The following is a 26,969-nucleotide window of genomic DNA, read 5'->3' as shown; positions in this document are numbered from 1 at the left end:
TATTTTGACTATGGCAGACCAACACGGCTACCTATCTGTAACTGAAATAAAGTTGTGAAAGTTTATTCAAACCCTGCCAGTGAATCCAGTCCATTTTGTTGTTTCTGCAAATAGACTGTAAATGGTTCCCAGACTCTTTGAAGTCCTTTTTGTCCTTTTCTCATAGTTTATCCGTTAGCTTAGCCAACTCTGTTTTTCTTGCCATTATTCCTTTGATGGTATGTCTTCTGTCTTCCAATATTGTGCAATCAAGATTCTGGCCGCTGGTGTAGCATACATAATTAATATCCATTTTTCTTTTGGCAGCGCTTGGTTTGGGATACTAAACAAAAAGGGTGTTTAAGAAAGTTCATTTTGAACATGAACCTGTTTAGTTTCCTAGGCTTGGAAAGTGTAAGAACAGAAGTCAGTCTTACCTCTTCCGCTCTGCTGTGCTTTTGCACTGTTCTTTGTCTCCCTGTCTGTTGCTGAAGAAGAGAGAGGACGCCATTATAATCCCTTTGGTGATGTCTGCAAATGTGATGAGCATCCCCTCAGTTCCTTCATCCATGTCAATTATCAAGACGTTAAGCAACGGGCCCAGGAGAGAACCCTGCAGCACCCCTCTGGTCACTTTTCCCCAGGATGAGGAGGAACCATGAAGGAGTCCTCTTTGGGTTCGGCCAGTCAAATCCACCTAAGAGTTACCTCATTCAGCCCACATTTTACCAGCTTCTTCACATAAATCTCACAGAGGACTTTCATCCTGTATATTTATATTGTAAAATCTTCAGATGAACGCAAATAAATTTTAAAAAGAATAAATGAGGATATTGACAAGCTGGAACATGTGCAAAGGAAGGAGATTCATGTCTTTTATCTAATTTGGAAACCACATGACCCAGTGCTGCCGACTTGAATAAAATATTGATGGGGGGCCAGGTAAGGCCCGCCTTGCACAATCAATCACATGATGCGTGCATGCCATTGGAATGGCAATGCCTATAAAGGCAACTTTTTAAAAAAGTAATACTTTGAGCCCATAGTTCAGTTTCCCAGCAGCTCCCCTTTCCCCAGAGACACTTCTAGCATTCCATCTCCTCTACCTGTGGCATTGTTCAGCAGTGGGGAAAGTGACCTCTTCACACCGGATGTCCATTTGGTATGGCCCTTTCCAGCTTTTTGCCTGCCCCTTGTGTTAGTCTTTCATTTGTTCTCCTATGTGTGTTGCCAGTAGACGCCACAATTCTGTGGGTACTCTAGGTCACGGGTGTCATACACAAGGCCCGCGGGCCAAATCCGGCCCGCCAGACCTCGTCATGTGGCCCGTGTAGCTGCCGCTGGCCGCCAGCCTTCACCTTTTATTCTTGGTTTTGTTTGTTTTTTTGACACAAGGAAGTTTACATGGTGCGGCTCCCTACTCGCCTCCCCCCGTCGCTCTTAAGGACGTGGCTGCTGCTTCAAATGTCTCTCAACTTGCGCCTTCATCGTCGGGGGCCGAAGCGAGGCGGGCAGCTGGCTTCTCTCTCCTGCTCACTGCTCAAAAAGAGCAAGCGGAAGGTCAGGTCTCTCCGTGCCGCGGAGGGGGAGTCTTTCTCCTCGGAGAAACTTTTTTATTCCAGCCTTGGATCTTCTCCGGGGTGCAAACTCGCCCTGCGGGAGGGGTCCTCTTCTCCTCCGCGCTGGATTTCACCAACCCGGGGCTTCCCTTCCTCTTCATTTCGCCTCCCTCTCCATCTTTGCACAGCCAGCCTTTCCAGGACCGATGATGCCCATGATCAATTTGTTCTTTGGGAATATGGGGTGGCTGGTGGGGGGGTGAGTGGGAGAGAGGGGGGGCGTGCACACACACACTCCAAACACCCTTAAAATAAATGTAAAGTGGGGGTGGCGATGATGATGGCCGTGATGGGAGGGGGCTGTGTTCCCTGGCACCCCCTCCACTCCCCACCCCCCACCGCCGCCTTCCTCCTCCTCCTCCTCTTGCAATTTCGCGGCAAGCCAAGCGAGGAAGGCGATCTGGCGCCCGGCTCTCTATCTCAGCTCCACAAGTTGGACTCCGCGCCCGCGCAGCGGCGCTGGCCGGTTCTCCCTGCCTTCCGGCACATGTCAGTCCCGCTGGCACATTCCTGGGAGATCGGACTCGGCTCCTTGCAGCCCTTCCATCACTCGGTCACACAATTGGGTGGCTCGCTCTCCGCCCTGCCAGCAGCTCCGCCTTGATCTCTCCCTCCCGCCTCGGGGAAGGACAGGAAGAAGCTGGAGATCCAGTTGCAGGCAGCGCGCTCGCGCTCTTTCGCCTTTTGCGCTATGCAATGGCACCCCGATATGGGGGGGGGGGCAGGGGAATTAGCCAAGGAAAATGAGAGTGCACAAGGCATGTTGATGCTTTCCTGTCAGAGCTCTCTCTCTCCCCCTCCCACATTTTATTTACAGCCCCATGCCGTGTATGTTTACTCAGAAGCCAGCCTCACTTTCTTCGACAGGAGTTTCAAGCAAATGCACATAGGATTGCAGCAATTGTCTCATTAGGGCTCATTCTTTGTAACAACTTTGTTTCCTAGTTCTGCTGGATCTCTCAGCGGCCTTTGATACAATCGACCATAACATCCTTCTGGACTGTCTACATTATTACAAAAAACAGTAATAATTGAATGCAGTGACAATAATTTATGATAATAAAGAGTGGACACATACTCCTACAGATACAACCGGCCCTTTGAGGGTGACCAAACTGCAGACGCGGCCCCCGATGAATTTGAGTTTGACACCCCTGGCCTAGAAGCTCCCAAGAGGTTGAAGTGCCGATCAAACTTCAGTTTTGCGCTCTATAAATTCCAATTAGCAGTACTGGGGGTGGTTCAGATTCTGGGGCAGTGCTTTTGTCCAGCAGAGGGTGTCACAGGGCCAGCCTACTTTGCCTTTAAAGCAAACTTGGGTCTTCAGCTGGTTTTGGACTACGGCTCCCATCATCCCTAGCTAGCAGGACCAATAGGGAGGGATGATGGGAGCTGTAGTCCGGGAGCTGCTGGGGACCCAAGTTTGGGAAAGCCTCTTTTAAAGAAACTTTTGCGTTTTGCACAGAAAGATGGGACCTGTCCACGTTTGTATTTTCTTGTATTTTGTTTTCCTCATGACCTTTGTGTGTTTATTTTTTTATTTTGTAAGAGAAGGATAAAAGGTTGTGTTTGGGGGGAAAAACACACCCAAAACTGGGGGGTGGCATCCTCAAATATTTTATTGGGGGATGGGTCAAAGACCCCCAGGCCTTTAAGGGTTGTAGCCTATTCCCTACACCCAAAGGCCTCAGGATGGTTACAACATAAAAACACCACATAAAAACACAAAACATCACATGTTAAAAGGGCATTAGATGTCTTTTTTAAAATTATTTATTAATGTTCTTATGTTATATCGGTAAACATGATCATGTTACATCACAAGGCTTATTTTACTATAATTTTCAACATGTATACAAAGTTTACATGCTAAAAGGAAAAAAAACAAGGACAAAAAATTATTCCAAAATCATATATGTACCAACCCTTTGGACTTCCTGTCTATCCCGTTCTATATTCCTTTTTCACAAATGAATGTATTCTTATTATTGTATATTTCTTTACATTTTTTCTAATACATTCCTATATCAATATGTACCCTTGGTCTTATTTCTCAACTCAGTCTTTTCCAACGTCAATTGAATGCTAGCATAGATAGCGAAACTTTACTGTATTTTTGAACATATATCTACCCCATTTTTAAATATGTTTTTGTTTTGAAGTGCCTCTCAGGCTATTTGTCAACTGAACCATTTCAGCAAATTCTTGTAGCTTGTAATGCCAGTCCGAGCTGTGGCCGTTGCATATAAAAATACCTCTCTAAAGGCATTCGGGATGTCCCTGCCAACAATACTTAACAGAAATCCCTCGGGTCTTTTTAGAAAGGTTATGCCAAACACGTTTTTTGACTCATCATAAATTAAGGCCCATAATACTTTGATCTTCATACACGTCAATTAGCCAAAGCCTGGATTCTAAAGCTGTATAATGGTTTTCCCCACCTTTGTTTGGATTCTTTGATGGGAAGTGAGATTCCGGCTGTTACTGAAGCTCCTTCAACATTCCACACACTGATAAGGTTTCTCCCCTGTGTGAATTCTTTGATGGGTAGTGAGATGGGAGCTCTGACTGAAGCTCTTTCCACATTCCACACACTGATAAGGTTTCTCCCCTGTATGAATCCTTTGATGGGTCGTGAGAGAGGAGGTATGAGTGAAGCTCTTTCCACATTCCACACACTGATAGGGTTTCAACCCTGTATGAATTTTTTGATGGGAAGTGAGAGAGAAAGTCTGACTGAAGCTCTTTCCACATTCTACACACTGATAGGGTTTCTCCCCTGTATGAATTCTTTGATGGGAAGTGAGATGGGAGCTCTGACGGAAGCTCTTTCCACATTCCACACACTGATAGGGTTTTGCCCCTGTATGAATTCTTTGATGGGAAGTGAGAGAGGAGCTATCAGTGAAGCTCTTTCCACATTCCACACACTGATAGGGTTTCTCCCCTGTATGAATTCTTTGATGGGAAGTGAGAGAGGAGCTCTGAATGAAGCTCTTTCCACATTCTACACACTGATAGGGCTTCTCCCCTGTATGAATTCTTTGATGGGAAGTGAGATTGCGGCTGTTTCTGAAGCTCTTTCCACATTCCACACACTGATAGGGTTTTGCCCCTATATGAATTCTTTGATGGGAAGTGAGAAAGGAGCTATCAGTGAAGCTCTTTCCACATTCCACACACTGATAGGGTTTTCCCACTGTATGAATTCTTTGATGGGAACTGAGATGGGAGCTCTGACTGAAGCTCTTTCCACATTCCACACACTGATAGGGTTTGGTCACTATATGAATTCTTTGATGGGAAGTGAGATGGTGGCTGTGACTGAAGCTCTTTCCACATTCCACACAGTGATAAGGTTTCTCCCCTGTATGAATTCTTTTATGGGAAGTGAGAGCGGAGCTCTGATTGAAGCTCTTTCCACATTCCACACACTGATAGGGTTTCTCCCCTGTATGAATTCTTTGATGGGAAGTGAGATTGTGGCTGTGACTGAAGCTCTTTCCACATTTCATGCACTGATAAGGTTTCTCCCCTGTATGAATCCTTTGATGGGAGGTGAGAGAGGAGCTATCAGTGAAGCTCTTTCCACATTCCACACATTGATAGGGTTTCTCCCCTGTATGAATTCTTTGATGGGAAGTGAGATGGGAGCTCTGACTGAAGCTCTTTCCACATACCACACACTGATAGGGTTTCTCCCCTGTATGAATCCTTTGATGGGAGGTGAGGGAGGAGCTATCAGTGAAGCTCTTTCCACATTCCACACACTGATAAGGTTTCTCCCTTGTATGAATTCTTTGATGGGAAGTGAGACTGTGGCTGTGACAGAAGCTCTTTCCACATTCCACACACTGATAGGGTTTCTCCCCTGTATGAATTCTTTGATGGGAAGCAAGATTCTGGCTGTGACTGAAGCTTTTTCCACATTCCATGCACTGATAGAGTTTATTTCCAATAAGGTTTTGTTGATGGTAAGTGAAATGGGAGCTCTCACTGCAGCTTTCTCCACACTCCAAATTTTTACGTGGCTTCTCCTCTCTGGGGATTTTTTCACAGTCACCTTTGTTCTCGATTTCCGATTCATCAGAATCTGCAATGGAGACAAAAAGGGATTAGAGCCTCCGGAATAAATGGAGAAGAACTGAAGGGTGTTGTGTCGTATGACAAAGACACATGAGAGCAGAAGCAGGAAACAGGCTGGGAGGTGCTGGGAATGCAGAATCATTTGGGTCTACTAAAGTCATTCAGGCCTAACTGCTAACTGTTGAGTCACTCTGACAAGTGACTAGGCAGCCATTTTCTCTCTGTGTTCTCTGTAAGATTTCAGTCAGAGTCAGTCCGCCTCAGTTGTGAGCAGAGTCAGTATGTAATCTCAGTCAAACTGTTTGGAACCATGTTTTTATGAAGAAGTTTATTTTAACTCAGTAAAGCTCTTATTCTTTCACTTAAAAACTCAGCATTATTAATTTACAATGCACGTCAAATTGGGTATGTGTTCCTTACCTGTGTTGTTTGTCATTAACCAACATATTTATTATTGGATTCTGATGAATTGTTGAATGTTGCTTTCTTTGATACACAGTAGTGATCAAAATCCCCTTCATAGATCACTGCCTTGCCGTGGCGAAGGGAATTGAATAACTCAAAGAAGCTATGCAAAGAAATAGAGGAAAACAATAGAATGGGAAAAAGCAGAGATCTGTTCAAGAAAATTGGAGATATGAAAGGAACACTTTGTACACAGATTACCATAATAAAGGACAAAAGTGGTAAGGACCTCACAGAAGCAGAAGACATCAAGAAGAGGTGGCAAGAATACACAGAGGAACTATACCAGAAAGAAATGGATGTCTCATACACCCCAGGTAGTGTGGTTGCTGACCTTGAGCCAGACATCCTGGAGAGTGAAGTCAAATGGGCCTTAGAAAGCACTGCTAATAACAAGGCCAGTGGAAGTGATGATATTCCAGCTGAACTATTTAAAATTTTAAAAGATGATACTGTTAAGGTGCTACACTCAATATGCTAGCAAGTTTGGAAAACTAAGCAGTGGCCAGAAGATTGGAGAAGATCAGTCTACATCCCAATCCCAAAGAAGGGCAGTGCCAAAGAATGCTCCAACTACCGCACAATTGCACTCAAATCACATAAGCAAGGTTATGCTTAAAATTCTATAAGGCAGGCTTAAGCAGTATGTGGACCGAGAACTCCCAGAAGTGCTAGCTGGATTTCGAAGGGGCAGAGGAACCAGAGACCAAATTGCAAACATGTGCTGGATTATAGAGAAAGCTAGAGAGTTCTAGAAAGACATCTACTTCTGCCTCATTGACTATGCAAAAGCCTTTGACTGTGTTGACCACAGCAAACAATGGCAAGTTCTTAAAGAAATGGGAGTGCCTGATCATCTCATCTGTCTCCTGAGAAATCTCTATGTTGGACAAGAAGCTACAGTTAGAACTGGATGTGGAACAACTGATTGGTTCAAAATTGGGAAAGGAGTACGGCAAGGCTGTATACTGTCTCCCTGCTTATTTAACTTATATGCAGAATTTATCATGCAAAAGGCTGGGCTGGATGAATCCCAAGCCAAAATTAAGATTGCCGGAAGAAATATCAGATATGCAGATGACACAACCTTGAGGGCAGAAAGTGAGGAGGAATTAAAGAACCTTTTAATGAGGGTGAAAGAGAGTGCAAAATATGGTCTGAAGCTCAACATCAAAAAAAGGAAGATCATGGCCACCTCCTGGCAAATAGAAGGGGAAGAAATGGAGGCAGTGAGAGATTTTATTTCCTTGGGCTCCATGATCACTGCAGATGGTGACAGCAGTCACGAAATTTAAAGACACTTGCTTTTTGAGAGAAAAGCAATGACCAACTTAGATAGTATCTTTAAAAGCAGAGACATCACCTTGCCAACAAAGGTCCATATAGTTAAAGCTCTGGTTTTCCCAGTAGTGATGTATGGAAGTGAGAGCTGGAGAATAAAGAAGGCTTATCACCAAAGAATGGATGCTTTTGAATTATGTTGCTGGAGGAGACTCTTGAGAGTCCCATGGACTGCAAGAAGATCAAACCTATCCAATCTTAAGGAAATCAGCCCTGAGTGCTCACTGGAAGGACAGACCCTGAAGCTGAGGCTCCAATACTTTGGCCACCTCATGAGAAGAGAAGACTCCTTGGAAAAGACCCTGATGTTGGGAAAGATGGAGGGCACAAGGAGAAGGGGATGACAGAGGACAAGATGGTTGGACAGTGTTCTCGAAGCTATGAGCATGAGTTTGAGCAAACTGCGGGAGACAGCGGAAGACAGAAGTGCCTGGCGTGCTCTGGTCCCTGGGATCACGAAGAGTCGGACACGACTAAGCGATTAAACAACAACAACAGTGGCCAAAACTGTGGAAGCCTTTTGGGAAAAAAGTGTATTTCAGAGGTTTGATGGCTCATAACCCCACTTCTTTTAGAGTAATATTATAAAGTTATTTATCAGTGGGAAGATAATTTAATCAAGAATGCAATCCAAGAAAGTTTGTTCAATTATTCTATCAAACATTATCGCCAAATAAGCAGAAAAAGGAAGCACAACATGCTTAGGTTGACTTTTGTCAGTGTGTTACGTGATTGCTAACAAGTTGGTTAGTTGATTGCTAACAAGTTAGTTGGTTTAAAACGGCATTTCCGTGTGCTGCTCTGGTTCGCCAGAAGAGGATTGGTCATGCTGACCACATGACCTGGAAGCTGTACACCGGCTCCCTTGGCCAATAAAGCGAGATGAGTGCCACAACCCAAGAGTCGTTCGCCACTGGACTTAGCAGTCAGGGGTCCCTTTAACTTTAAACGCCCCCCAAATACATAAATGAAATGCTTGAGCCCAAACTGAAGCGTTCCGCAGGTGATCTTTTCCCAGATACTGAAGCATATTTATTTATTTCAACAGGATTCAGCTCCATGTCCTGTTGCTGCTGTGTGCAAATGGTGCTTTCAAGATGATCCCATTCCACTCCCGGAATGGTCTGGGAATAGCCAAAACTTTAATCCAATCGGAAATCAGCTGATGAAAGAAACTTGTTAATCAGAGGCAACCCAGCAATAAAGCCCAATCAACAGAGGCAATAATTCAGTCTTGGTTTGACATTCTTACAGCTGCAGAACTAAAAACTTGGTTCACTTCATGGGAAGGCATTGTAAGGCCGTAATGAAAGCTAAAGGTAACCAAAGGTTTCACGTTTTTTTCTTTATGATTGCTGTTCTAATAAAAACCCCTTCATAAAAGTCATTGCATTACATTCTGACTCCCTCGGCAATCTTCGCAGAGCTCTGGCCCAATGGTTGCCAGTGGCTTGAATTAATTAATTTTATAATGAATGATTTTAGAGTGTTGTTTATGCTGTACTTTTGTACTTTTTTATTGTTGTTAGCCGCCCTGAGCGGCTGGGGAGGGCAGGATATAAATAAAATTTATAATTATTATTTATTCTTCTTCTTCTTCATTATCCTTCCATTGCTATATAATTTTATGGTATTACTCCACACAAAAGTGGTGTTAGGAGCCATCAAACCTCAGAAATACACTTTTCACAAAAGGTTTCCACAATTTCAGCCACTAGTATAAGTTGTTCATTTTAAGTTAACGTTCTTTTTATATGGCATCAGAATATTATTATTTATGTTTCATGATGATATATGTGTTGGAAGCCACCCAGAGTGGCTGCGGCAACCCAGGCAGATGGGAGGTAGAAAAAAAAATATTATTATTATTATTATTACTACTACAGTGGTACCTCGATTTAAGAACTGTCCTGTTCCGGAAAAGATTAAGTTTGTAAACCGAGGTACCACTGTATTACTATTACTATCACCATCCTCATCACTGCTACTACTATCTGAGATTCCATAAGCCCAGCTCTTCTCTGGGATGGGTTTTGTTTGGCCCAGTCATGGCATCCCCTCCATCTCCAATGTCAGTCGTCTCTTTGGTCAACCCAAGACTGACAGGAGCAAAAACAAAAACCTGAAGCTACTTAGCTTTCCTAACAATTCTGAAGCTGACATTGAAGATGGCCTGGGAAGTTCAGACCAGCCCAATCCTGGTAGAAAAAGGAATAATTTGAGGAAGATTGTTCAAAGAAAAAACTGTAATTTACTCTTTATTGTGGGGGTGTTAGGTTCCCAGGTGTTATAGGGGGCGCTGTTGAGCTCTGTAAAAATATATGACGTTGGTCCCATAGAGGTATTTTTTGAATTTCCAGGCAGATATGACGATCCCACAGGGAGCCTTACCAAGAGAGGCCACGATCCCACGATTCTCCTCCATGACGTCCTTATGCAGAGCTCTCTGCTCAGGATCCAGCAACGCCCACTCCTCGTCCGTGAAACGAACAGCGACATCTTCAAAGCACACTGGACCCTAAAATAAAAAGGGAAATGTCCTCCTCTGAGACAGCAGAAATATGATCTGCTACACAATGCTCTGTTGTTTCCTTCCTGTTAATTGCGGTTTTTTTTCAATAGGATAGCTTTGCTGCACATTTTAATTCATAGAATCATAGAATCATAGAGTTGGAAGAGACCACAAGGGCCATCGAGTCCAACCCCCTGCCAAGCAGGAAACACCATCAGAGCACTCCTGACATATGGTTGTCAAGCCTCTGCTTAAAGACCTCCAAAGTAGGAGACTCCACCACACTCCTTGGCAGCAAATTCCACTGTCGAACAGCTCTTACTGTCAGGAAGTTCTTCCTAATGTTTAGGTGGAATCTTCTTTCTTGTAGTTTGGATCCATTGCTCCGTGTCCGCTTCTCTGGAGCAGCAGAAACAACCTTTCTCCCTCCTCTATGTGACATCCTTTTATATATTTGAACATGGCTATCATATCACCCCTTAACCTCCTCTTCTCCAGGCTAAACATGCCCAGCTCCCTTAGCTGTTCCTCATAAGGCATCATTTCCAGGCCTTTGACCATTTTGGTTGCCCTCCTCTGGACACGTTCCAGTTTGTCAGTGTCCTTCTTGAATTGTGGTGCCCAGAACTGGACACAGTACTCCAGGTGAGGTCTGACCAGAGCAGAATACAGTGGCACTATTACTTCTCTTGATCTAGATGCTATACTCCTATTGATGCAGCCCAGAATTGCATTGGGTAATTATGGGTGCTTATTTTTTTCTGTGTTTTAATTATGGGTATTTGTCTTTGTGGGCGGCTTCCAACAAAACACTAAAATACAATAATCTATTAAACATTAAAAGCTTCCCTAAACAGGGCTGCCTTTAGATGTCTTCTAAAAGTTTGGTAGTTATTTTTCTCTTTGACATCTGGTGGGAGGTCGTTCCACAGGGCGGGTGCCACTACCGACAAGGCCCTCTGCCTGGTTCCCTATAACTTGGCTTCTGCAGCGAGGGAACCGCCAGAAGGCCCTCAGCACTGGATCTCAGTGTCTGGGAAGAACGATGGAGGTGGAGATGCTCCTTCAGGTATACTGGACCGAGGCCGTTTAGGGCTTTCAAGGTCAGCAGAAACACTTTGAATTGTGCTCAGAAACGTACTGGGAGCCAGTGTAGGTCTTTCAAGACCGGTGTTATATCGTCTCGACGGTCACTCCCAGTCATCAGTCTAGCTGCCGCATTTTGGATTAGTTGTAGTTTCCGGGTCACCTTCAAAAGTAGCCCCACATAGAGCGCATTGCAGTAGTCCAAGTAAGAGATAACCAGAGCATGCACCACTCTGGTGAGCCAGTCTGCGAGCAGATAGGGTCTCAGCCTGCATAACAGATGGAGCTGATAAACAGCTGCCCTGGACACACAATTGACTTGTGCCTCCATGGAGGCACAAGTCCAGAATGACTCCCAGGCTGCGCACCTGGTCCTTCAGGGGCAGTTACCCCATTCAGGACCAGGGAGTCCCCCACACCTGCCCACCTCCTGTCCCCCAAAAACAGTACTTCTGTCTTGTCAGGATTCAGTCTCAATCTGTTAGCCGCCATCCTTCCTCCAACAGCCTCCAGACACTCACACAGGACCTTCACCGCCTTCACTGGTTCTGATTTGAAAGAGAGGTAGAGCTGGGTATCATCCGCATACTGATGAGCACCCAGCCCAAACCCCCTGATGATCTCTCCCGGCAGCTGCATGTAGATGTTGAAAAGCATGGGGGAGAGGACAGAACCCTGAGGCACCCCACAAGTGAGAGCCAGGGGTCTGAACACTCATCCCCCACCACCACTTTCTGAATACGGACCAGGAGGAAGGAGGGGAACTACTGTATGACAGTGCCCCCAGCTCCCAGCCCCTCAAGACGGTCCAGAAGTATGTTATGGTTGTTCAGCAACCACTCGCTCGATCACCTTGCCCAAGAATGGAAGATTTGAGACTAGGCGATAGGTAGCCATATTGGCAGCATCTAAAGATGGTTTTTAAATAAGCTGTTTGATAGCCGCCTCTTTCATAGCGTCTGGGAAGGCTCCCTCACAGAGAGAAGCATTCACCACCTCGCAAAGCCCATCGCCCAACCCTTCCCGGCTAGCTTTTATAAGCCAGGATGGGCAAGGATCAAGGAGACAGGTGGTTGGTTTCACTCGTCCAAGCAGCCTGTCCACATCCTCGGAGGTAACAGATTGGAATTGATCCCACGCAACTTGACTAGACAGGACACTAGCACTCTCCTGCCCTGGCCCTGCTGCCACGGTGGAGTCTACCTCTTCCTGAATCTGAGCGACTTTGTCTGCAAAAAACTTTGCAAAATCATTGCAGGAGATCATGTGGCCCATACTGGGCCCCGTTGTAGCAGGTGGTTCCGCTAAATTGCAAACCACCTGAAAAAGTCTCCTGCTGCTGTTTTCTGCAGATGCAGAAAGTCTTCTTCGCTGTCGCTACCACCACATGGTAGGCTCAACATTGAACCCTAACCCGTGTCCGGTCAGCTTCAGAATGAGTTATCCGCCACCGGCGCTCTAGTCATCTCAGCGATTGTTTCATTGCCCTCAGATCCATGGAAAACCACGGGACTGAGTGGGCTCCATGCAATCAAAGAAGGCCCATCTGCTTCTTCCAACCAAGTCTCTGTTACACATGCCAGGTCAAGTCCTCCATCCATGATCAAGTCATGGATGGCAGTGGTTTTATGAATCATTGACCTGGCATTGCACAGCAGCACCTTCAGGTCCTGTGGGTATCCCTTGCTGATTCTAGTATCCGTCCAGTCAGGACCAGACCCGGAGACAGGGATAGTCCTCAAACAACGACTAAAACAGCCTCCTCTGTAATGACATGGTCTGGTCTTGACGTACCTCCTCCTCCTACCTGTGATCACTGAGATCGGTTGTCCCAGTGCATCCCCCCCCCCCTTGGAACATGCCCCAGCTATTTTGTGGGCTGGGACCCACTACCTGGCAGCCCTGACCCCTCCCCTTAAGAAATAAAGCCCTTATATAAAAAAAATCTAATTCCTGAACCCAACCAAACATCCATGCCACCCCCCCCCAAAAAAAAGTAATCAAAAGGGAAAAAAGAAAATTTTAAAAACAATTTTAAAAGAACATTGCGTCCTCCTCGCCAGCAGCAGCAGCAGCAGCAGCAGCAGCAACCGTCCTTACGAGGCCTGTCAGGCCTCACCCTGGGCCAGGTGGTGAGTGGCAGAAGCGGGGCCCTCAGGCACTCACGCAGGGGAGTCCTCCTGGGCAGCAAGCAGTCCTTATGGGGATTCAGGCCCTGCCCAGGGCCAGGTGGTGAGTGACAGGAGCAGGGCCCTCAGGCACTCACGCAGGGGAGTTGTTTCAACAGGACTGCTTTGCTGCATATTTTAATTCTGGATGCTTATGTTATTCTAAGTTTTAATTATGGGAATTCGTCTTTGTGCAAATACGTGGTTCTCCACCTTGTGTTTTCCAAGTCATTCTGCCTACACAAGCATTCCAGTTTGCCTGATGAAAGGGTCCACTTTCTCCTCTCCTCCTGAGCTATTCTGGGGAGTTCCCTCCTAATGCCCTAGAGCCAAAATCCAGGTGTTCATGGGGGCATGAAGAGGGGGAGGAATGGGGGGCAGGGCCCATTTTGCAGCCAATGGGGCTGGTTAGGTGAATCCAGGCCACTATTTGTTCTCATTTGTCCACTGCTTAGAAACCGATTTTAGCACTCAGTGATCAATCTGGAAATAAAATAAGCCTATTTTGGATGGCCATCTGTCTTGGATGATCTAGCAGAGATTCCTGCATTGCAGGGGGTCTCCCGGCTCTGAGAGACAAGCAGGGAGGGTGGCTTCTGGCAAAAGGAGAGGGATCCACCGGTGGCTCTTCCTTATCCTGACTCACCTCTGCCTCTCGACCTTCCTCTCCCACTCGCCTCCTTCCTCTTCTGCCTCTGATTCTGCACTGCATTCTGCCACAGTGTCTCCCAGCTCACTAAGCCCTGTAAACCCTTCAGCTTCTGACACCTCCTCTTCCCAGCCTTCTCCCTTTCCCCCCCTCTAAACGCCCATCCTTCCTCCACCTCTACTTCTTGGGCTCTCAGCCATCTTCCCTTCCTGGTTTCCCAGCTGCTTCCTCCCACCATTCCTCTGTGCCCAACCGGTCCATGACACTGCTCCATCCCTCGGCCTCTGTCCCCACAAGGCAGCTTCCCCTGACCTGATCTGGTTCCACAGCCGCTGCTTCCCTTCTGCCCCCATGAAAAGACGGATCAGGAAGTCTTGCCAGCATCATTCTGTCACCTGCAAGAGAAAAAAGGTGATCAGGACGCCTGGAGTGCCTGCTTCTCTCACAGGTGAAACAGGGCATCTCTTACTACAGGTGGGCCTTTGAGAAAGCCTTTCCTGCTGAGAGCATTTGGACGTTTGTGCCCATTTCATATGTTTGTTGTGCAGAAATACATCTCCCCTCCTCTGGACCCTTGTTCACAACTGTCTCCTCACAAAACAAGATGAAAAGAACCCCCAGATGAGTTGGAAAACCAACAGAATGAGACCAAATGGAGAAAACCACCTTCCTCCTTACCCAGTGGCCTCTCTCTGGTGTCCGACGGAGGCCTCTCTGCCTCACAGGAATCCAGGTCCATTTCTGCAAAGAGATCCTTTCCCTGAAAAAGAAACAAGGATTCAAAACAGAGAATGGTGAGAAATATTAGACAGAGAATGGCAAAGACTTGAAGGGTGTGAGATCTCATTCCATGGATGCTTTCCAAGAAAACAGATGGGCCATCAGCAGAGCATTATGGGATGTTCTCTGTCCTGTTTGGAGCCCCTTGGGAGTACCCAGAGGGAAGTCTCTCTCACCTGCTTTCTCTCCTCTGCCTGACTCAGGAGGAAACCTTCGGCCAGGGCCACCGCCTGGGAACTGGTCTCCGCTCCGCATTCCCTCACCCAACTCTCCATCTCTGGTGGAAGGACAGCCAGGAACTGCTCCAAGATCACCAGGTCCAGCATCTCAGCTTTCGTGTGCCTTTCTGGCTTCAGCCACTGATGGTCAAGGTGGCAGAGTCGTCTGCAAGCCTCTCGGGGTCCTTTGGCCTCCTGGCAGCAGAACTGCCTCAACTGCTGGCTCTGCACCTCTGAGCGGAGGGTGTCCTCCTCACCCAGGATCTTCTGCACTGGGTTTTCCCAGAATCCCCCACTGCTCCCAGTTTGGCTGGCATGGCGTCTTCCTGCTTCAGAGCTGGCTGAATCTTGCTCCTCCATTTGTGCTCTCAGGAAGCCTCTGAGAGATCGGAAGGAACCCTTTGGTCTTCTGACAAGTTCTGCCCTTCTAAATGAGAAGCTGTAGCAAATCCTACAAAGCAAATACATTGTTCTGTTACAGAATTTGCAGGACGGGGGGGGGGGGGGAATGGTTCCCTGAGCAAGCATGGATGAGTCTTGCTGGGAACCAGGCCTGGACTGCACCAGATCCCAGACCATGAGCTATCTTTTTCAAAAGAAAGAGCAGGAAGAGGAGAAGAAATAAGTTTCTAGCCTTCTAGCAATGCAACTGTGGAGGCAACTGAAGGGATTTCTGTGAGATTAATCAACCTGGTTTCTGTTGCCTTCCAGTCAATGCATGAAGTCAGAACCGAATGGCAAGGGAGTCATTTGTATCTTGTGAAAAATGGATGCTTGGTTCTAGTGGGGGTCCTCACCCGGGGGTCCTCAGGAGTTCCTCCCCCCACTCCCCTGCTTCTGTCTCCTTTTCTGCATTCTCTGCCACTCTCCAGACAGATTCCTGGGGTGAGGTCTCTTTTTCTCACTTCTGAGGGCCAGGAATGTATCTGGCCAACCCCCTGAGGGCCAAGTGGGCCGGGTCAAAGACATCTCCCTTGATTTTTTTATTTATTATTATTCTATTAGATAGCTTAACACAAACTGGTTTCCAATGCAGCAGCCAGACTATGGCCTGGGATCCCTCTCTATATTCCTGGCCTCTCTTTCCTACTTTTCCTTCCTTTCTCCATGTGGGGTTTTCTTTTTTGGGGGGGGAGGCTAGTCCACCTCCTCCTCCAGCTTTGGAAAACCATTTGCAGATGTTTCCTCTGTTGTGCAATGAGGCTGAGCGATGTCACACAGAGTTAAAAGTCCCAGGGACTTCTTTGTTTTAAAAAGGGAGATTTCGTGGGAGTCAGGGATCCTCTGATCTCCAGGAAGGAGAGCGTTGCAGACCTGGCCCCTCCCTGGCTTGGGGTCCCCCCCACATGAGCAGATCCGGCCCCCCAGGCACCCTCCCCTGCTGCAGCCCTGGGACCCCCACCGTCTCCCCACTGCACCCGCTGGGGGGAGGGAGAGGAGACTCAACCCATAGCTGGCAACCTTCCCTTTTTTGCGGGAAATTCCCTTATTCCAGCGCCGTTTCCCGCTGCTATCCTGGATTCTTAGATATCCCGTAGACTGTCCCCGGGATCAGGCTGCTGATCCCTTATTTTCACATCTGAAAGTTGACAGCTATGGACTCACCAGATCCCAGGAGGGGGGTGCGATGCAGCCCTTGCAGGAGAGACCCCAAAGCAAGGAAAGGACTGGGGAGGGAGGCGCCTTGGCTCTGGAGGACCTGGCCCCCCCTTGCTTCCTGGCCTCTCTAGGAAGGCAGCTCACTTCCCTTTAACCCTTGCCAAGCCGAGTCCCTCCAGCTCAGCCCTCTCTCGCTTGGCAGAACCTCAGATTCTTATTATTTTTTATGGATTAAGGGGGGCAGCTGCCCCCCTGGCTACGCCAATGCCCAGATATCCTTTTGGGGGTGAGGCTCTTGGCTGGACTCTGAGCATCTCCCTCCCTTGGCCAGAAACCAGAGGAAGAGCTTGCAGGGAAAAGGGCTTTGCAGGAGGCAAGGAAGCTCCTCCTGGAATTCCGGAGTGGAGAGATAGGAGGGGATCCCAGGGTCATCTAGTCCAACCCGAAGCAAGAGGGGTCTAGTTCCCTAAACAGGCAGCCCTGTTTAGGGAAGCTTTTAATGTTTAATAGGTTATTGTATTTTAGTGTTTTATTGGAAGCCACCCAGAGTGGCTGGGGAAACCCAGCCAGATGGGTGGGGTATAAATAAGAAATTATTATTATTATTATTATTATTATTATTATTATTATTATTATTATTATTATTATTATTATTACTACTACTACTACTACTACTACTACTACTACTACTACAACCTCCAGCATTGCAAGAATCTCAGCTAAAGCATCCATGGCAGATGGCCGTCCGATCTCTGCTTAGAAACCTCCAAGGAAGGAGAGTCCACCACCTCCCAAGGGAGACCTTTCCCTGCCCAACTGCTCTTAGATGTCCCTCAAGGCAGCGGGTCCTGAGTTCTAGCCCTGCTGAAACAATCGCACTGGCTGCCAAGGAGGAACCAAGCGAAGTTCAAAATAAATAAAATTCTCATCAGAAATGAGTAATACTTTCTTATGCATGCTTGTGCACGCATCAAAAATATGCTATTTCCCTTTCCATAAATGCTTAATTGCTAATTCAATGGACTGAAAATGGATGGTTGTTGTTATTATGTTTAGGGAAGCTTTTAATATTTGATGGACTATTGTATTTTAATATTTTTTTGGAAGCTTCCCAGAGTGGCTGGGAAACCCAGGCAGATGGGTCGGGTATAAATTATTATTATTATTATTATTATTATTATTATTATTATTATTACTACTACTACTATTGACCAGGTGAGTGTTCTCCTTTTGAAAGAGGCAGGTGGAATCTCCACAGTTGCTAATAGCATAGCGTTGAAAGACTAGTGAAATATGGGGAGCCCTAGAGCATCTGCTTGGCATGCAGAATGTCCCAGGGTCAACCCCTGACATCTCCTGCAAGGGCTGGACGAAATCCCTGCCTGAAACTCTGGGGAGCTGCCAGTCAGTGTAGGCCAGGGGTCCTCAAACTATGTCCTGTGGCCTGAATCCAGCCCGTCAGGGTCGTGAATCTGGCCTGCACGGTAATTTCAGAACCCACCAAGTGTCTGATGCTGAAAGCATCTCACCATCCACTCAGTCCTTGCATCACACTGAGGTAAACACCACAGGTGTGGTGGCGGCTCTACCAATGAAAGGCCAGGTGTTTTCACCTGGGAACGGGGAAGTGTTGTCTTTTGGCTCGAAGAGTGAAGTGCAGGTTGGTGGAGGAAGGCAGACATGGGTCGGTTTCATTACCTAGATGTTTATTTTAAAGGTGGGAGAAGGAAGTACACTATAGTCCTATTTCTGTGCGTGGAGCAGCGGTCTTTCCATTCATGCGGTTTACATGCTCTGAAAGTTGGGATCTGTTTTGAGATTTAAATTTTAAAAGGGTGGAGTGGAACTGGATATTGACCATCTTCTTAGCCTGGGGCAGGGGTCAGCAACCTGTTTCAGCCATGGGCCGGTCCACTGTCCCTCAGAACATGTAGGGGGCCAGACTATATTTTGGGGGGGGGCTGAACGAATTCCTATGCCCCACAAATAACCCAGAGAGGCATTTTAAATAAAAGGGCACATTCTACTCATGTAAAAACACGCTGATTCCCGAATTGTCCGCGTGCCAGATTGAGAAGACGATTGGGCCGCATCTGGCCCCCAGGCCTTAGTTTGCCTACCCCTGGCCTGGGGAGCCACATTCTGGTTGAAGGAGGTCAGGATTTAACCCCCAAGGCCTGGGGAGTCCCTCCTCCCCTGCAGTAGGGCTTGGAATCCAGGAGGAAACTCTTAGAATAGCCTTGCCAGGAGCTCAGAGACGGACTCACCTGTCCCCATGTCCTTCTCTTTGCAGATGTGCTGCGGTTGCACATCTGTTGCTCAGAGGTGAGTATTGGAGAGAACCAGAGCAGGGACTCAGACCTGCCCTCCTTGCCCCCCACTCTGCACTCTCGGAGGTGGAGAAGCCCTCCCTTCGTGAGGAACTGACTTTTGCCTTTCAGCTGCTGGAGGAAGATCAGCTGTACCTGCCGGAGGTGATCCAGAACTGCCAGGCAGCTCAGCTCAGGGGGCTCCGAACCCTGAAGTGCTCCAAGCAGGAGACGGCCAAAGCCATCCTGGTGAGTGATGGGTGGTGTGGGGGACCCCCATGGGGAAGTGGGGGAGGGAGGGGCTTTGGAGAAGGGGTTGTCCGTCTGCCAGAGGAGGAGGAGCATGTTGGTCTAGGTTCACATATCCTGCTTGAAAGGGGAATAATCTTAGGGACTTCCTGTGAAAATCTGGGTCAGGAATGCTGTTCCTGGAATGTAGAAACACACAAAACATAACAGTCTGTGGATTCACATAAACAATACTCTTCTATATATTCTCATCACAATATCAAATGTTTATCTTGCACATAAACAACACATAAATTGCAATAATATAGACGGAAGTCCCCAGTAAATCAGTTCATTCGAAAGACCAAATGTCTGCTAGTTTCTGTTCCACATACGTTCATAAAGTCCAAATTGGAGCCTATTACAGTTCCACAGTCTTGACAAGGATTTCCAGAATAATGCCTTGTTTCACTCTCATGGGCTTCATCAGTTGTACATATTCTAAGTAATATAAATGACCATAATGTCACAATTCAACATATTTTAACAAATTAACAAACCTGTGTATGGATCAAGTTTGCTTTACATTTGTTGTTTTAAAGGGGTCACTTAAAGAAGAAAACCTTGCAGCTGCAGATTGCTGTCACCTGTAACTAAAATCAATGCTGCGCCTGTCTATATACATTGTAAGACTTGTTGTTCACTGCAGAAACCACTGTGTTATAAGTTCCATTATCTGGATACTTCATATATGGTATGTACTTTTATAGCACAATTGTTTTTATAATTTTAATTTGTTAAATGATCTACTGGTCGATCCACAACTCTGGTCACTGCTCCCTGAGAAAAGCTCAAGAACTCTGGGCAAAGACAATGGGTAGATCACTGGCAGGATTTTTATTACTGGGAGTAGATCTCAGTCTCTTGGAAGTTCTGGCATTGTGGCTAGTTCAAGGTACTAGCACAACTTTAATTGCCACTCATCTATGGTTGATATTAACTCATTTTCCAGTATTTTGCTATTAACATCCTAGCCGCTGTTGTCGTGTAAAGAAACACTCTTTTATTTTCATTTGGTATGCTTATTGTAAGAATATAAAATAGGAAAGCTTTGGTTTTCTTTAAAATAAATAGAATTTATTTTATTTTATTATCCCTTTGGGGACATGTCCACCACATGTGGAATAAGGTTCCCTCATTTTGTCTGCATCTCCAACATTTATTGCTGATATTTATTTATTTTGACTGATTTGGATGGGGTCAGGTACCATCTAAAAATCAGATAGCATGTGGTGAATTCTAAGTCTTTTTTCATAATTTCCCCCATTTTTCATCTTCATTGGATAGCCACAATCGTGTGCCCATTTCACCATCACCGCCTTCACCTCCTAGTCCTTAAGGTTCCGGTCCAGTAACAATCTGTGTGGTTTTGATAATATCTTTGTATTATTTAATCATATTATTAAAAAACAACAACAACCCGCTGTTGTTCTGTCAAGTTCATTTATTTTTTGTCTGGAAAAAATTGTTTAGCTGGTAATCTATCTTTTTTACTTTTGCTTTCCTTTTATATTTTTCTTTTTGTATTTTTAGCATATAATAACAGTCGTAATTATATGGAAATGTGATAATATTGAAATGAATAAAATGCTTAACTCGCCAATATTTTTATTGTTTGCGGCTTCCCAAGAAAACTCAAGGAGATTCTCCCCTTTTTGGCTTTTACCTCTTACCTTTATAACTGTGTCTTTACGTCCCAAAAGTCCTGCCCCACCCTCCCGCTTACAGCATATCCCTTCTACAGATGTCAACGCAGACCCAACGATGGAAAACCCTCAGCCCAATTCCTCGTGACCACAAGACTATTTATTACCTGCAGCAACAACAACAAAAGACACCAGAGTGGCCACAGCTATCTCTTTCCAAAGGATATAGACTGACAGGGAGGGGGCTGACAAAGGGAGGAAAGTTGAATTGCAAGCACATTCTCTTACCTTTTAAACCTCAAGACTCTGGGCCCCAGGATTGAAAAGATATGTAGAAGATCATGATTGCCTCAAGATATGCAACTGAGATTTCATTAGTATGTTGTGTGTTATTATGTAGGAATGGTGTGTCTGACAGTATGTTATTTCCACAAAGGGGGGATTCAATTTTTGTGTATAACTGTTTTTATGTTCAGTGTATAGTGTCTTATTGCCTACACCCCAATGGAGGATTCTCATGCATTTTAAGCTTTCTAATAGATCAGACTATTGCGGAGTCCAGTATTGAGATTAGATCAATTTATGACCACATTTCCTTGTTCCACCTGGCACTCTGCAGTGTGCCAACCTTCTCTATCCATTTTTAAATGGTTTCAAATTCACTTCACCAAGACAAAGCTTCAGGAGCCATTAAACAGCAGATACATGAAGGTGTATATGCTTTGACTTAACAGGAATGGTCCCTTATAGAGTTAAAATGACTAATTTGAACAACTGCCTTTTTTAGAATGGTTTTTCACAGACATAAAAGACAGAGTCGGTTTTGTCCTCCCAGACTTTAAATTATATTATGAAGCTGCATGCCTGATATTGATTAGGGACTGGGTGAAGTTGGAAAAGCAAGAAGCATTAGAATTGGAAGGACATGACAATAGATTTGGCTGGCACGCATATTTATGGCATGGGAAAGGGAAGGTACATAAAAGTTTTTATAATCATATAATTTTGAAATCACTAATGAGTGTATGGGAGAGATATAAAGATTTGTTAGAACAGCAACCCCCTTGGTGGCTTTCACCACATGAAGCTTTACTGCTCAAACCACTTGGAAAGAAAGGAAAGTGGCTTACCTATGCTGACTTGTTAAAGGATCAAGAAGGAAAATGGAAACGAAGAGATTACGAGGAAATAAAAGACCATTTTCAGAGTTGGTTACAAGAAGACAATAAGAAATGATTTCGCTACACGACATCTAGATTTCAAAAGGAAGGCGTAGAAGGGAAAGGGAAGTTGCTGAAAGGTGCATATAGTATTCTGCTAGAATGGGAAACAAAAGATGAAGAGGTGAAATCAGTCATGATTAAATGGGCACAAGATATAGGTCATAATATAATGTGGGAAGGGAGGTTTTCTTTCTGGGGGGAGGGGGAAATGGGGGGAATGAGGATGATGTGTTTTTTATAAATTGCTGTTGAAATTCCTAATAAAAAATATTCCAAAAAAAAAGTTGAGAACCATGGGGCTATATAAATTCTAACTGGAATCAGTTTGAATTGGGCAAGTGTATCCAGGCTGCAATTATCTTTTTGGTCCCTTAGGAACTGTGGGGTTAGGCTCTGCAATCCAGAGCCTGTGGAGTCCGATACTCTTACGCTGCGACTCAGCTTCCTGGACTTGTAGCAGAGAAACACAGCTTTGTGCTTGTGTGTGTAAGCATGCAGAAAACAGCACCTATACACAGCCACTTTCTAATCTAAGCAGCTTTATTTATGTACAGAAGCAAAAATAAATCATCCGTTCTGGGAGCGGCAGATATCGCTACTCCTTTCGTCTTGGTCAGAAAACGAAAGCAGAAAGACAAATAACAGATCCCGGATGTAGGGATCTCCACCCCTCAGTGGGCACAACACAAGACTCTGAGCTGTTTTAACCCTGTAAGCTCTGATTCTCCTCACACCCCCTCTTGTCCTGCACTGCTGGGGCTTGTAAGCATCAACACTTACCCCCAAAACAACCCTGCACAGAATTCACTGTGCCTCTGGAAACTCAAAGGTTTAGTAAACCCATCTGCCAGATTCTGCTGGCTTGGACAGTACTTCAGCATCACCAAGCCTGACGACATTCTGACACACATTTTGGAAACGTATGTCCAAATGTTTGGTTCTGGCCTTAAACTGGCCAGACTCTGCCAACTTCAGACAGGGTTGATTATCCTCCCAAACAGTGACAGGCAAACAACAAGCCCCGCAGATTTCTTGGACCAAACACGTGTAAAACTCTAGTTCTCTGCAAAGCTCTGACAATGCACTGAATTCAGCTTCAGTAGAGGAAAGCGCAATGAGACTCTGCTTTTGGGACTTCCACCCAACTAGAGTGTCCCCAAACTTTATTCCCATCCCAGGCACAGACTTCCTGTCTTCCAGATTCGCCCAGTCGCTATCAGTCCAGAATGTAAGCTTGGTTTCACCCTTAGCCAACAGTTTGAGACAGAAATCTTTGGTATCCTGCAGGTAACCCAGCATCCTCTTGATACCATTCCAGGCACTCACACTTGGCCTTGTAGCTTCCCTGCTGAGCAGATTGGTAGCAAATGCTAGCGTATGTCTGGTCTGCTCCACTGGGAGAGATACAGCAAACTACCCAGAGCTGACTGAAAGATCTCTGTGTTTTCGAACTCGGCACATTCCCCTAGCTGACTGTCTTTCACGTAGCTTGTCTCCATGGGTGTACTGACCCCTGCACATTCAGACATTCTGAACTTCTCAAGCAACTGCTCAATCTGGCCTTTCTGACTGAGCAAGAAGCTTCCGTCCTGGGACCTATCTATCTGGACGCCTAGGTAAACTTTTACTGGATCTAGGTTTTTGAGTTGGAAATGTTTTCCAAGCTCTGTGGCAAACCCTTGAACCTCTTTCCCTGTCTTTGCCACATAGATTGTATCATCCACAAAAATCAAGACCACCTCTTGTGACTCTCCTGACCGATTGCTTCAGATCGTAAATGGACTTATGAAGCTTCCACACTGCATCTGGCCTATTGCTCTCAAGCCCTGGAGGAGGATGCATGTACAGATCCTCCTGGAGGTCTGAGTTCAAATAGGCTACATCCACATCAAAGTGATGCACCTGATGACCTCTCTGTGCAGCAATGGCTAAGCGCATGCACAGACTTTTACTTCTGGAAGTAGGAGCATACACCTCAGTGTAAGGCAGCAGTTCCACTGCGTAAACCCTCTGGCTACCAGCCTAGCCTTGTACTGCGGTTCTCCAGTTGCTGTGGGTTTAAGACGGTAAACCCGGCGGCTGCTCACGGCCTGCTTGCCTGCTGGCAGCGTCGTGATGGAGAACACACCTAGAGACTCCATTGAGTTCATTTCCTTCTGCATTGCCTCTTGCCACTTCCTGGCTTCCTCTTCAGGCAACTTCTGAACTTCCTCAATACTCTCTGGTTCACACTGAGCCACACCAATCCACACACTAGTGACCTCAAACCTTTCAGGTGGTTTTCCTTTAGTAGTGTGAGCTGAACACCTCAGCACAACCTCAGGTACGCCCTCTGACCCACTAGGGCCAACTAGTGTGTCCTTGCTCTCCCCTCTGACTTACTGCACATTCTGGATTTCTCAACTGGACTTGTGGGTGAGGAGGAGCACTCTTTGGCTCTAGCTTAACAGCTTTAGGAGATGCCCTTTTCTGTTCCTGCTCTGGGTTGGGACTCTGAGCCTCAGCAGCAGGATCAGTTTCTACCTTTCCTTCATCAGCAGAGTCAAGCAGACTCTCTGAAAGAATGTCTGGATTCCCATGTATGCATTTCCACCCACTCTGCTCACAGAACTCAGCACTCCTGCTGACTAGAATCCTAGACTGATTGCCTTCTGGATAGGCAAATCTCCACCACTTGGTCCCTGGCTCATACCCACAAAGGATCATTCTCTGGGACCTAGGGCCACCCTTTCTGTGTTTGGCACAAGGACCCAAGCCTCACATTCAAACACACAGAAGAAATGCACCTTGGGCTTAGAATAGCATCATAGAATCATAGAGTTGGAAGAGACCACAAGGGCCATCGAGTCCAACCCCCTGCCAAGCAGGAAACACCATCAGAGCACTCCTGACATATGGTTGTCAAGCCTCTGCTTAAAGACCTCCAAAGAAGGAGACTCCACCTTGGCAGCAAATTCCTCTGTCGAACAGCTCTTACTGTCAGGAAGTTCTTCCTAATGTTTAGCTGGAATCTTCTTTCCTGCAGTTTGGATCCATTGCTCCGTGTCCGCTTCTCTGGAGTAGCAGAAAACAACCTTTCTCCCTCCTCTATGTGACATCCTTTTATATATTTGAACATGGCTATCATATCACCCCTTAACCTCCTCTTCTCCAGGCTAACATGCCCAGCTTCTTGCTGTGCAGCAGAAAATAGGGCGTGTCCCCTACTACAGAACTGTAAGAACGGTTCAGAGTGAACGATGTGGATTTCCACGCTTCCACCCAAAACCGCTGGGGCAACCCTGTGTCAAAGAGCATGGCTTTGGTTGCCTCCTGCAGCATTCTCTACCTGCATTCTGCAACTCCATTCTCCTGAGGAGAATTTGCTACAGTCAACCTGTGGTGTATGCCTTTCTGGCAGAAGAAGTTCTGCAACGCAGACCTGGTGAACTCTCCACCGCGATCTGATTGAAAGCCCTTGACCCGCAGTAAGAACAGTAGTTCTCACTGCCGTTATCCAGTCTTTCACCACCAAAGCAGCAGCCTCTCACTTGTGCTTCAGAGAGAAAATCCACCCATTTCTGGAATAATCATCCACCAGAGATAGCACAAATTTGGCCCCGCCCAGACTGGCAACTGGCAAAGGGCTGCAAAGGTCTGCATGGACTAGCTCAAAAGGTTTTGTGGTTACTCTGTCAGACCTAGGATAAGAGCACGTCTGAACCTTGGCTTTCTTGAAGGCACCCTGCATTCCAGGTATTTGTCACATGCCTTCATCTTGCACCCCTAAGTGCACCCTGGGACCTTCTTTACGTACCCCCAGTTGATATGTGACATTCTCCGGTGCCAAACGCCATGATGGCACCCATCATGAATGGGAAGATTACCACACTGTGCTTGTGCATCCTCAGTGGGACCTTTACCTGCAATAGGCGTTTCTAGCACAAACAGCCTGTCTTTGCACTCAACACTGACCAGTTGTCACCCACCTCTGGAAATGGAATAAACATTATTTTCAAAACACACTTTGAACCCCAAATGGACAAGAGAGGAAACAGAAAGCAAACAGAACTGCATCTCTGGAACGACATAGGCCTCAATCTCCACCTGTAAAAAAGAACAATAAACAGAGCCAGACATAGCGCTTGGAACCATCTGCAAGAGTTACACTTCTTCCAGTTTTCACAGCCTTGCAGTTCCACAAAAAACCACTAGATAGCGATGGCATGAGGTGGTGACTGGCCCCACTGACAATCACCCAGCTCAGCACGTGGCCCTGGTCGCAGTTTTTCACTGTTGCCATAGCAGCAGCCAAATGATACTGTGACGACATGTCTCTGCCAGTTTCCTTGAGACCTTTTGAGGCTTCCCACACTTGGCAGCTCCTGTTATCTGGTTGCCAAAGAAAACATCCTGTGGCTCCACTGGACAATTCCGGACCAGGTGGAATTCAGAGCTGCACCGGAAACGCATCGGGAAGAAAAAGCTTTCAGTCTCTTCACTTCTCCCTTCACCCCCACTCTTGGGTGCAGCACAGCCTGGGCCTGCTCACCCTCCAGCTTTCTGCCTGCAATGCCTATAATGGCAGCAACTTTTTAAAAAAGTAATATTTTGAGCTCATAGTTCAATTTCAGAGCAGCTCCCCTTGCTCAGGAGAACACTTCTAGCATTCCATCTCCTCTACCTGTGGCATTGTTCAGCAGTGGGGAAAGTGACCTCTTCACACCGGATGTCCATTTGGTATGGCCCATTCCAGGTTTTTTCCTGCCCCTTGTGTTAGTCTTTCATTTGTTCTCCTATGTGTGTTGCCAGTAGAAACCACAATTCTATGGGTACTCTAGGCGGTGCAGAAAGTTGGCAGCTATTCCCTACACCCACAGGTCTCAGGATGGTTACAACATAAAAAAACAAAATAAAAACACAAAACACCACATTTTAAAAGGGCATTAAATGTCAATCAGCCAAAGGCCTGGTTAAAAAAGTGTGGATTTGCCTGGCTCCTAAATCTGTACAATGGTTTTT

At 46.2% G+C, this 26,969-nt stretch overlaps 2 protein-coding genes and 1 long non-coding RNA gene across 4 annotated transcripts in view; 1 reads left to right on the top strand and 2 right to left on the bottom strand.

The window, feature by feature from the left end:
* Window positions 1–12,042, bottom strand: part of LOC308588737 (uncharacterized protein) — a 37,609-nt gene extending 25,567 nt beyond the window's left edge. Inside the window, exon 1 of the mRNA XM_081197379.1 lies at window positions 11,516–12,042. The gene's annotated coding sequence lies outside the window, so the exon portion shown is untranslated. The remainder of the gene's footprint in view (window positions 1–11,515) is intronic.
* Window positions 195–17,069, bottom strand: LOC308588718 (uncharacterized protein). 2 transcript variants are annotated; one of them, XM_081197338.1, is made up of 7 exons: window positions 16,509–17,069; window positions 14,862–15,354; window positions 14,584–14,665; window positions 14,218–14,300; window positions 9,882–10,008; window positions 4,040–5,691; window positions 195–467 (listed from the first exon to the last, which is right to left on the bottom strand). In XM_081197338.1, the coding sequence occupies exons 2-6, from the start codon at window positions 15,261–15,263 to the stop codon at window positions 4,094–4,096; spliced, it is 2,292 nt and encodes a 763-aa protein (XP_081053464.1). In that variant the 5' UTR covers window positions 15,264–15,354; window positions 16,509–17,069; the 3' UTR covers window positions 195–467; window positions 4,040–4,093. The 2 variants fall into 2 exon arrangements, with proteins under 2 accessions (XP_081053464.1, XP_081053465.1); XM_081197339.1 differs by lacking the exons at window positions 9,882–10,008; window positions 14,218–14,300; window positions 14,584–14,665; window positions 14,862–15,354; window positions 16,509–17,069 and adding an exon at window positions 6,105–6,135.
* The window catches only part of LOC308588844, a 108,728-nt gene continuing 84,518 nt past the window's right edge, over window positions 2,760–26,969 (top strand). Inside the window, exon 1 of the long non-coding RNA XR_014008921.1 lies at window positions 2,760–3,125. This is a non-coding gene — a long non-coding RNA (uncharacterized lncRNA). The remainder of the gene's footprint in view (window positions 3,126–26,969) is intronic.

The sequence above is a fragment of the Podarcis bocagei genome (genome assembly GCF_964188305.1).
Source record: "Podarcis bocagei genome assembly, chromosome: 6".
NCBI lineage: Eukaryota > Metazoa > Chordata > Lepidosauria > Squamata > Lacertidae > Podarcis > Podarcis bocagei.
The sequence above is the reverse complement of the archived record's forward strand: the minus strand, read 5'-3'. Positions and strand labels throughout refer to the sequence as shown.

Bases quoted from the DNA above. Each gene is read 5' to 3' on its own strand.
- LOC308588718 (XM_081197338.1), bottom strand. From the start codon at position 15,263: ATGGAGGAGCAAGATTCAGCCAGCTCTGAAGCAGGAAGACGCCATGCC. The intron at 14,301-14,583 runs GTAAGGAGGAAG...TTTCTCTTGCAG, and splicing joins CACCAGAGAGAGGCCACTGG to GTGACAGAATGATGCTGGCA. The intron at 5,692-9,881 runs GTAAGGCTCCCT...TCTCCATTGCAG, and splicing joins TGGGATCGTGGCCTCTCTTG to ATTCTGATGAATCGGAAATC.